The sequence below is a fragment of the Octopus bimaculoides genome, chromosome 14 (genome assembly GCF_046866305.1).
Source record: "Octopus bimaculoides isolate indiv1 chromosome 14, ASM4686630v1, whole genome shotgun sequence".
In the NCBI taxonomy this organism is placed as follows: Eukaryota; Metazoa; Mollusca; class Cephalopoda; order Octopoda; family Octopodidae; genus Octopus; species Octopus bimaculoides.
The window spans coordinates 16,800,854-16,813,136 of NC_142941.1; the positions used below are offsets into that span (position 1 = coordinate 16,800,854).

The following is a 12,283-nucleotide window of genomic DNA, read 5'->3' on the forward strand; positions in this document are numbered from 1 at the left end:
TTTTAACCAAATTTCTTGAACCATCACTTTTTATGTATCCCCAAAGCACCAGACTCTTATCCCCCAAACTTCAATTTCCATCATTAATGTAAGTCATTTCACTTTCCTGGAGGCCTTCTGACAAATTCTCGCTTACTAGAAAGCAAAACAACCCACATTACATGACAAAAACAGTCAAACAAAGTGTCTTGCTCAAGAACACAACACACAGCTCAGTTTGGGAATCGAACTCTCGAACTCACAACCTCATGATTGTGAGCCTGACACTCAAGCATGCATTATATTATAGCTTTAAGGTTTTGCTGATGTGACTGTTTAATTTTACAATGTCAGTGTAGGTTAGGTGTGAGAGGTTAGATATACCAAGTGTGAATGTAGAACATAGAGTATTTAGGCCTGATATGGTTGGTTTAAATGCTAAAGGATTAAACCAAATGCAACTTAGTAAGATAATTTGTATGTCTGCTTTTAACTTACAACCATGGCTTTTGCTGTTAAAACGTCCCAATCTTCCATTGCAGTCCATAGTTTCTGCTTCATTAGTAATTCTTGGTTTAGCTCATCAAGGTCATCAAAGTCTGTTACCTCAATCTGAAATATTAAATAACAATTCATAAGAACAATAATAATAATAATAACAATAACAACAACAGTAATAATCTTTTCTACCATAGAAATGGCAGCAACACATGACATACAAATGCCTTTATGGGGACCTGCTGAAAGTTAGCGAGAAGATCAGGCAAAGATGGCTGCAACTGTCTGGTCACTGCATGCACCACCCTGAACTTGGGGCATCCAAATTAGTTTTGGGGAACCCAGTTCATGGTGATGTAAGAAGAGGAAAATGACATAACACTTACATACAACTTGATCATGGAGAGTGACCTGGAATGTATCCATGACTATGGTGTACTAACACAAAGTATTTTGCCCAGATTGATAATTCTTCACAAATAACTTAATTATTACACATATAATACACATATACTATGATGATGGACTTTCCCATCGGAGACAACATATGAGTGTTCAGCTCTAGTTGAACAAGCCACACAAATAATTTGTTTATCATGATTAAATGTATGTGCTGTAGATTATCTCACACCCTCCATCAAATTTATGTTGCCTGAAAAGATGCATGGTGCACTATGCATCAAGTGTTGAAGTGATCACAGAGCAACTGACGATGAAGTGTTTTGCTCAAGAACACACAGCACCACCCGGTATAAGAACTGAAACCATGATCTTACAGTTGTGAGTGCAACACCCTAACCACTGGGCCATGCATCCTCATATATATATTATATGTATTATATATATGTGAAAGCACATTACTTAGTGGTTAGGGTATTTGCTTCATGATCATAAGGTCATGAGTTCAATTCCCGGTGACGCATTCTGTCCTTGAGCAAGACACTTTATTTCACATTGTTCCAGTCCACTCAGCCAGCAAGAATGAGTAGTACCTGTATTTCAAAGGGTCAGCCTTGTCACATTTTCTGTCATGCTGAATCTCCCTGAGAACTATATTAAGAGTATGTGTGTCTGTGGAGTGCTCAGCCACTTGTACATTAATTTCATGAGCAGGCTGTTCTGTTGATCGGATCAACTGGAACACTTGTCATCATAACCAACGGATTGTCGGTTAGGAAAGGCTGTGTGGTAAGAAGCTTGCTTCCCAACCACATGGTTCTGGGTTCAGTCTCACTGCATGGCACCTTGGACAAGTGGCTTCTACTATAGCCTCAGGCCAACCAAAGCCTTATGAGTAGATTTGGTAGACAGAAACTGAAAGAAGCCTGTCGTATGTGTGTGTGGGGGGGGGGGGTCTGTGTTTATCCCCCCACCATCACTTGACAACCAGTCTTGGTGGGTTTACATCCCTGTAAACAATAATGGCTGAAATAGAATGTCCAGCAGAGCTCCTACAGAAAGTTTGTTTCTTCGGGACAGAAAGAATTATCAGGTGGTTTATAAGCACTTGAAAGACTGCTGAAGACTTGTGGCTACCTAAGGTTACAGGTAGTAACTTGCTATCCACATAATTCCTACCAAAAATAAGACTGAAACTGAGCCAAACCAAAATAATAATAATAATATGATCAACTTATTTTATATGAGGTGGTATCAAAAAGTTCCCAGACTAGTTTTGTAGTGCACCAACAGATGGCAGCACAAGGTTGTGTGCGCAAAGAGAGTTAGCAGTGATTTTCATGAGGCAATGTGCTGAGTGACATTACTGTGTTTACTTCGCAAGTTGTGAAATTTGCCCTTATGTGATTACATGTATGCTGTAGTCTGCAGTATTGTCATGGACAGAAACAAAGAGCCAACATTAAATTTTGCAATAAACTTGGGAAGTCTGCTACAGAGAGATTGAGAGTGCTTTCACAAGCTTATGGCGACAAGCCAATGGTCCATACACAACATTTCGAGTGGCTTAAGACAGCGAGCTGGCAGAAATGTTAGCACACCGGATGAAATGCTTAGAAGTATTTCATCTGTCTTTACGTTCTGAGTTCAAATTCCGCCAAGGTCAACTTTTCCTGTCATCCCTTCGGGATCAATAAATTAAGTAGCAGTTGCATACTGGGGTTGATCTAATCGACTGGCCCCCTCCCCAAAAATTTCAGGCCTTGTGCCTAGAGTAGAAAAGAACATTTCGAGTGGCATGATACTTCAAAAGTGGAAGGACGTCCCTGGAAGACAAGGAGTGTTCTAGAAGACAATGAGTGTTCTGGAAGACAATGAGTGTTCTGGAAGACAATGAGTGTTCTGGAAGACCTACCACAAGTGACACCCAAGGGAGCACATCCAGCAAAAGCAACCGGATCTGTGGAGTGTGAAGAATTGAATTCTTCACAACGACAATGTACCCTGTCACTGAGCTCTCCTCACTCGTGAATTTCTCGCCAAAAGCAACATGGTGTTACTTCTGTACCCACCCTATTCACCGGATTTAGCACCTGCAGACTTCCATCTCTTCCTCAAGATGAAAATTCAGCTCAAACACCATTGTCAAGATCCAGAGCAAATCACAGAAGGTCCTCGATTCGCTTACAGAAAAGAATTTCCAGGCCGGATTCCAAAAGTGGCAGGAATGCTGGGACCAGTGTATTGCTGCAAAAGGTGACTATTTCAAAGGAGATGATATTAAAACTTAGGTAAATAAATTATCTTTTACTGAACATAACTAGTTCAGGAACCTTTTGATACCACCTCAAACAGTGCTCAGGTGCACTACAACTCATCAGAAAAAAGTAACCAAAACTACATGAATAGTACATAAAATATGCACAGGTGAACAGCGAATAAGTCATAAAAAAACAACACAAATATTTATGACAATGATCCAAAAATTCAAAAAGAATGATTAATTAATTTAATGAAATACCTTGAAATCTTTTTGATATGCTTGAAACGTTTCAGAATCTGCTACTATTTTATTCATTGATGATATAAATTTCTTTAGAAGTTGCATAACTTGACTTTTATTGGAGTTTATGTCCAGGATTTTAGGATTCTGAAAAATACAAATAGGATATTTTTGAATATAGTCTAGTAAGACAACAGGGTAACGCCATTAGTAGGGGAGGTTAGGAAGGTAAGTTAAAGGAGGGGAGTGAAACATTGTGAAAAGTATCATGCTCTCTATGGGGGGTTTGTTGTAATTGTGGAAAGCAATTATTGCATGGTTCTAAGTATTTAAGGAGTGTAATGTACAATTTCCTGTAGATCAGACTGCATCATGGTCTCAGCAGACAAAATGGAAAAGGCATTGCCCTGAAGGATGGCTAGGGAGGTGTGCTGGAACAAGCAATCTGACTCATGGGGCTTGCACTTGTGGTCAGCTGTCTCCACCCCAATAATGGTGAGCAGCGATATGGTCTGGAAGCCAAGAACACTGCAGAGCTCTACTGCCATAGACTTGACCATAAACCTGATGGAGAGCAACCAATACCTTGATGGTTTGATTTTCTCAACCTGGAAGAAAGTAGAGCCAGGGCTAACCATGCCAAGTTCTGGCTGGAGAAGGTGTCACAGCATGTAACATCCCAGATGATGGGCCTACTGCCATGGAACAGAGAAAATTGTCATATTGTGACTAAATAAATTAAGAGAAGTTAAAACAAACAAGAAAAAGATAAGAGACTTTTTTTAATAATACAGTCTGTCATAAACAAAGTAGAATTGAAAGAAAGTTTTTAAAAGGCGCAGGAGTGGTTGTGTGGTAAGTAGCTTGCTTACCAACCACATAGTTCTGGGTTCAGTCTCACTGCGTGGCACCTTGGGCAAGTGTCTTTTACTGTAGCCTCAGGCCGACCAAAGCCTTGTGAGTGGATTTGGTAGACGGAAACTGAAAGAAGCCCGTCGTATATATGTGTATATATATGTGTATGTGTGTTTGTGTGTCTGTGTTTGTCCCCCCAACATCGCATGACAACCGATGCTGGTGTGTTTAGGTCCCCGTAACTTAGCGGTTTGGCAAAAAAGACTAATAGAATAAGTACTAGGCTTACAAAGAATAAGTCCTGGGGTCGATTTGCTCGACTAAAGGCGGTGCTCCAGCATGGCCGCAGTCTAATGACTGAAACAGGTAAAAGAGTAAAAAAAAAAAAGAGTAAAAGGGCCAGACAAGAATTTGCTCAGAGTTTTCTACAGCCAGATGCCCTTCCTGTTACCAATCACCAGCTGTTTCTGAGTGAAGTAGTAATTTTCCAGTCTGTTGACTAACTAATACCTCAGACGTGCTTCCATCTTGAACTGGAAACAAACGATACCAAAAGAAGCCTTTCATTTACAAAGATCCCTATGCAACATGTCAAGACATGTCCAGAAGCCCAAACATGTTTTCATGGTGGACTGCAAGCAAGTGACACTGTTAGCAAAGCCACAGTTTATAAACCAACAAGCACCAAAATACAGGCATAGATAAAGGGAAATATAAAATCACTCACACAAACTTACACACACATATACACATATGATGAGCTTCCCCATAGTTTTCATCAATCAAATCCACTCAGATGGTTTTGGTTGGCCTCCGGTTATAGTAGAAAACACTTGCCCAAGGTGCCAGACAGTGGGACTGAACTGAAGACCACATGGTTGGGAAGAAAACTTCTTAACTACACAGATATGCCCTCTTACACTAATCGATATTTTAAAAAGTCTTTAAATAATAGTTGTTGTTGTTTAGCCCCAGGTCAACCCAGTCTGAACAGACCTTTGAGCAAAGGCAATCTAACAATGACTATCTTCAGAGACATGGTTTATGTCAGACTATATTATCCAATACATACTTTCCCTTTCTAAAAGGTTTCAACCATGAACTATGGCCATACAGAGGCACCACTTACAAAAGGTTTTAGTCAATTATATCAACCCAGCAACTTAGTCTGGTATTCATTTTATTAATCTCTAGTTATTTGGTAGTTCTGTTCATTTGCAGAGTTAAGGATTCGCTTTAGATAATTATCTCCCTTTAGTGGTGTTGATAAACATTTTCAGAGGTATACATACATGTTAGTGGAGGCGCAATGGCCCAGTGGTTAGAGCAGCAGACTCGCGATCCTATGATCGCAGTTTCGATTCCCAGACCGGGTGTTGTGAGTGTTTATTGAGCGAAAACACCTAAAGCTCCACGAGGCTCCGGCAGGGGATGGATGGTGGCGAACCCTGCTGTACTCTTTCACCACAACTTTCTCTCACTCTTACTTCCTGTTTCTGTTGTGCCTGTAATTCAAAGGGTCAGCCTTGTCACACTGTGTCACGCTGAATATCCCCGAGAACTACATTAAGAGTACACGTGTCTATGGAGTGCTTAGCCACTTGCACGTTAATTTCACGAGCAGGCTGTTCCGTTGATCGGATCAACTGGAACCCTTAACGTCGTAAGCGACGGAGTGCCAACAAACACACACACATACATGTTACTTTATATTTAAATATATCAACATTATTGTCGTTTTAATGTTCACTTTTCCATACTTGCACAGATTATATACTCAGACGGAGACAGACAGAAGACAGAGAAAGAGAAAAAGAACAATTTTCTATTTACCATTGCTTCTTGCTTTATTTCTGTGACTTCTTTCCTTAGTTCTTTGATGTCATGATTAATGAAATTTTTCAAACAGTTGATGAAATAATCTCTTTCATATAAAGCTTTATCTACAGTATTTCGGAAAGCATCAAATGATGGTTCCAAGATCTATAAATAGAAAACAGAAAGGCAGAATTATATCTTTCATATGTAAACGTCTGTGAGATTTTGAAATGAATGTTGAATATAATGAAATGAGTTTGAATTTTTCTTGCTATGTCTTCACAGCTAAAGATAGTATAGTCAGGAAAATGCATGCATTTACATTATAAATTACTTTGTTTTTAATAGAAAATCATTCTTTCAATTTATGCCCAATTTACATTGCTTCTAATTATAATCGTTTTTAATTACTATACCTCAACAAAAAAGTATTAAGGCAGATCTTCTAGAGAAGCTAAAAGAGTAACAGTGATGCTGATGTTCATTTCCTGGAGATTTTCTTATCCCCTTTGCCTGTCCAAAGCATTTTCATAAGTCTGTCCTAAACTTCCATGCTTGTTTCCAGAATTTTAGTTAGCCTTTGTTTCATACATTCTAGGTAATACAATGTTTCCCTTTCGTAAGTCCTAACATACTATGGTGGTTAAGAGAAAACATTGGGAATGTGTATCATATACGATGCATGGATGCCAGAGAAACATGTCCTGTGTATCACATTTAATACACAGGATAAGCAATGAGTCAGTGCCTTTAACAGCTTAACTCAAAGCCATTACATCAACAGAGTAGCTTCAAAACAACTCATTCATTTAAGAAACTTTTATAAGCAAATTATTTAGCAATATTATTTACATCAAATAAGGCGGAGAGTTGACAGAATTGTTAGCACACTCGGCAAAATGTTTAGTGGCATTTCATCCATCATCACATTCTGAGGTCAAATTCTGCCAAGATCAACTTTGCTTTTCATCCTTCTGGTGGGCGGGGTCAATGAATTAAGTACCAGTGAAACACTGGTGTTCGATGTAATCGACTTGTCTCCTCCAGCTAAATTTCAGGCTTTGTGCATTTAGTAAGAGTGAGAGAAAGTTGTGGTGAAAGAGTACAGCAGGGTTCTCCACCATCCCCTGCCGGAGCCTCGTGGAACTTTAGGTGTTTTCACTCAATAAACACTCACAACGCCCGGTCTGGGAATCGAAACTGCGATCCTATGACCGCGAGTCCGCTGCCCTAACCACTGGGCCATTGCGCCTCCACTCAAGTGCACTACAACTCATCAAAAGAAAGTAGTCAAAAGTGCATGAAGAGTACATAGAATATACACAGGAAGTGAACAATGAAAAAGTTATTTAAGAAGAAAAGTGGTATACTGTTGGCGAAATTTGGGGAAGCATGGAAGTTTTGAAGGATGTTGTGTCTCAGCAGCGAATAATGTGAGTAGTTTATTCCATGTGTCATCAATTCTGACCATGACAAAATGTTTCTGAAGTTTATGGATGCTGTGTTGTTGTTTTTTTGATTTGGTATGTCCATGAGTGTTATACTTATAAAATTCAAAAAAGTGCCCAAGATTGTTGTTGGAAAGAGGGGAGGATAATTCTGTGGATTGTTAAATGTGACAGCTTCAATGTGTCCATGCCCAGGGAAGAAGAATATACCCAATGTTTCCTCTGCCTGTCACAAAAGGCAACTAAACTTAGGTTACAGTAGGATTTGCACTCTGACCTCATAAAACCCTCACCAGTAACGACAGCCCAAAACAGACCCATGAGTTGGAGGGTTGTTGCCTGAGTGGTACAAAGGTGTCATCTGCCAGGAGTAGGGAACCACCAGCAAATGGTGGATGCAGAAATGCATTGTTATAGTGTATGCCTCTATACTGCTACTACTACTACTAAATTAAACAGTTTAATTTGAAATATTGTGGTTTGTCTCACTAGAGAATAAATAAATAGCAAGTGTATTGGAAAAGCCAGCTGAGAAATACATAAGTAAATCTTTATGTTACAGAACCAGTATAAATTGAACGAACTATGAAATCCATTGGTTCCAGAAATGATTTAATTTTAGAGCATTCTATCCTATTTTTATAGATTTTATAACTAATAAAGTAGAAATTCAATGTTTGATCTACTTCATAATTTTATGGAACAAGAATTTGTTATATTATGTGGAAAATGACAAAAATGTCAATGATTATAAAATATTTTCTATATTAGCTGTGTTTAAGACAAAAATTATTACAAAAAGAAATAGTTTGTTCTAAATTATAACAACTACATTTACAGCTCTCTTCATATCTTTGCAGAAACCTTTTCTGAAATGTCTGAATACACTTCTCACAACACACAAATTTACCTTATTTTTCTAACTTAAAATCGAGAATTAACTTGTTCAAGTTTTCACAAAAATCTATTGAGATAACAAGTTCAAACTGATATTGACAAAGTTACCACAATTATTACCTTGAAAGACATTACCACAGAAGTTATAACAGAAACTTAATATATACTGCTTATAACAATTTTTTTTTTTTTTTTTGTTAATGTTTCAGGAACATGGATTGTTTTGCAGTGACTCCAGCTGTATTCATCTAACATATTTCAATGTTTTCCTCTTTACAGTATAGCAGATGATAGCAAGAAGCTTGAATAAAGTATCATTTTCAAATTTTGGCATAAGGCTAACAATTTTAAGGAAGTGGGTAAGTTTAGATCAACCCCAGTGTTCAACTGGTACTTATCTTATCGACCCCAAAAAAGATGAAAGGCAAAGTTGACCTCGGCTTAATTTTAACTGAGAACATAACGACAGACGAAATGCTACTAAGCATTTTGCTCAGCATGTTAACAATTCTGCCAGCCTGCCACCTTACATTTGAATATTATAATATCATGAATGAATACTTTGCTATCACTCACTCTCGGAGTCATAAAAACGTTTTAGTTCTCTGCACTCCAAGCTCAAATCCTGTTCAGGTCTACATTGCTCTTTAGAATCAATAAATAAAATACCAGTTCAAGAATATAGGCAACTGGTACTAAATGCTATATACCTTAGCCATTCCCTTGCACCTTGAAGACAGGATTTCTAGGTGCAGGTTTATGGTTTCATGGGACAATAATATTCCTAAACATTCATATTACAGATGGTATATCTTTACAAATCTCATACTGTTTGAGAAAAAAATTTATACTGCTTAAGTTTAAATATTTTTGCACTCAATGTTGGTAAATACTAGAAAACAAAAAGGATGTATTGAGAGGCAGAGGTTTTGTTACATTAAAGACATCTTAATAATATTTAATTTCCATATACCCATTAATTTTTACAAAGTAAAACACCATTGTCAAATGGATTGTTTATGTCAATATTTATCTACATTTTGAACATGACTGATATTTGTAACAGAAAGAAAGAACACATGAAAATTATCCATCTGGTTAATTTCCATATCTTTCTGTTTTTTTTTTGTTTTTTTCTTAAATTTGTGCTAAAAGCTTGTTTAACCTAAGGCTGTAAGATAAATCTTTAAATAAATATGATTTATTAGTCGGCAGATATTAGCATGGATCAATGAACACTGCTGAAATTATAAACAAGACCATTAGCTCTTATTAGATTCATTGATCTGTGGTGGGGGTGGTCTTCTGGTTGACAAGGCACAACAATGACAACATCATCATCATCATCATTTAACGTCCATTTTCCATGCTGGCATGGGTTAGACGGTTTGACTAAAAACTGGTAAGCCGGGGAACTGCACCAGATTCTATTCTGATTTGGCAAGGTTTCTACAGCCGTTCCTAACATCAACCACTCTGAATGTAGTGGGTGCTTTTTACGTGCCACCGGCACAGGTGCCATTGACCTGGCACCAACATCAGCCATGACTATGGTCTCACTTAGCTTGTCAAGTCTACACAAGTACAGTATATTGCCAAAGGTCTCAGTCACCTGTTACTGCTTCTTAGCTGTCCCAGAATCCCTTGTACTAATGAGTCAACTGTGTTATAAACACATATTTATTGCAAAGGAGAAGTTGTTCTCCCGTAATGGACACAACAGCTATCAGCATATTCACATTAATGCAAATTATCATTGTATATAAATAGTAACTACAAAAATATATTTACAACAGAAATAATATGAAAAATATAACATAAAACCTATTTCTTTATGGATATTAAATTTTTTGTCTGTATTTTTGTATATTTTTATAAATTTTATACATCAGTTGCAAACATTATCACCATACAAATATTCCAGTAACCTGAATGATATTCTTTTTCCAATAATATAAGAAACATATAATCTATTACATACATGTTACCCTAACTATACAGAATCAATATGTATTACAATAGTTTTAAATCTAGATGTAATAAGTACACAGTAACCTTTTAGTGTTCATATTACTGTGAAATGTAGTGCTTATTTATTCACAACCTTTTGAATTAATCATGCATTATCTTATAGCTTTGAGACTTTGATGATGTAATTGTTTATTCTTATAATGACATTATAGGATAGGTGTGACACACCAGATCTGGCCACTTTGGACACAAAGCAAGTAGAGTATTTGAACCAGATATGGCCAATTTAAAATCTAAAGAGTTAAACATAAAAATTAAATAAAACCAGTATGCCAGGAATGAAACTATATTTAATCCAATAACTACTGGCATGTTTGCTGCTATTATTGATAAGAGGTATGAATACTAGATGCATAACTTCCTTTTCATTACTCACTGAGATCAAATTTGTACTTCCATGAACACAGATCTCTTGTATAGTTTTAGGCTGATTCTCTCTTTCTAACAAAATATATCTCTACTGGATTCTATATTTAGAAATAAAAAAGAACTACAAATATGGACTTCCTAATCTACATATCTGTGTATTTGTATCTAGGTTCCTTATCAGAAGCAATAAATTATATTTCTTTAACGTCAAAATCTCATGCTTTCATCAAACTATGATTAAATTTTTTTATTTTTATATGATAATATAAAAATAAATGAGAAATCTATATTATGTGTATTTTCTTGTGTAAATTCTGAAAATGTTAGTTATGCTCACAGAGTAAATAAACTAAATCATACAAGGTTTCTTAAAAAATGAAATATTAATGCTTCATTTCCGTATTTGGCTTGCAAGATTCCTCCCTCTCTCCCTCTCTCTCTCTTTCGGAGAGAGGCATAAGCACATACACAGACATATTCACACACAGCAGTAACTTCCGCCTACCAAATTCAATCACAAAGTTTCGGTCAGCTCGGGGCTATAGCAGAAGACACTTGCCCAAGGTGCCACGCGGTGGGACTGAACCCGAAACCATGTAGCTGAGAAGCAAGCTTCCTAACCACACAGCCATGCCTGCGCCTAACAGCCATGGCCGCGCCTAACAGCCATGCCCGCGCCTAACAGCCATGCCCGCGCCTAACAGCCATGCCCGCGCCTCACAACCATGTGAATTCATGAAGTGAAACAAATTTTGTTGTGCCTTGGGAGGGTCATTACACCAATTTGAAGTTTTGGCACAAGGCCAGCAATTCTGGGCAAAGTGGGATAAGTCAATTACATCAACTCCAGTGTTCAACTGGTATTTATTTTATTGACCCCAAAAGGATGAAATGCAAAGTCAATGCTCAGTGGAATTTGAACTCAGAATGGGCAATTCCACCAGCTTGCCGCCTTTCATTACACCAATATTAATATTATCTTTTGATGCTTTCCGAAATACTATAGACAAAGCTTTATGTGAAAAAGATTATTTTATCAACTTTTGGAAAAATTTCATTATTCATGAACATCAAAGAACTGGTTCAATTCCATCTACCCCAAAAACAAATTGATCATTTGTCTAACTTGTTGGTTAAACAGTCAATTATTTTTTAGAGTTTTTTTTTTTTTTTTTGCTCATCAAAGTTCTGAAGAACAAAAAAAATGATGAGGGTGTTATTAATATTAGTGTAATGACTCCCCACTAGACATAACAAAATATCTATGGTAAGAATCCAAACTAATAAAGCAGACATGATTAAATATATTCAAATTATGACCATCTTGTTTTTCTTCAAGAATAGTGTACACAAGGTAATAATGTGTAGCTTGAGGGAGATTTTACCTGTTATTATTAGAAGGCCAAGTAACCACACAGAGACTTCCCTCAGTGGTTTGCTGGAAAGAAGTCTTAACCCTCTAGCATTTAAACTGGCCATATCAGGC

At 37.1% G+C, this 12,283-nt stretch overlaps 1 protein-coding gene across 1 annotated transcript in view; it reads right to left on the minus strand.

Moving 5' to 3' along the window:
* LOC106867680 (dynein axonemal heavy chain 6-like) overlaps window positions 1-12,283 on the minus strand; it is a 367,549-nt gene that overhangs the window by 292,622 nt on the left and 62,644 nt on the right. The window contains exons 18-20 of the mRNA XM_089362433.1: window positions 6,068-6,217; window positions 3,398-3,526; window positions 478-591 (exon numbers count right to left, since the gene is read on the minus strand). Coding sequence (XP_089218559.1) covers window positions 478-591; window positions 3,398-3,526; window positions 6,068-6,217 — 393 coding nt within the window. The remainder of the gene's footprint in view (window positions 1-477; window positions 592-3,397; window positions 3,527-6,067; window positions 6,218-12,283) is intronic.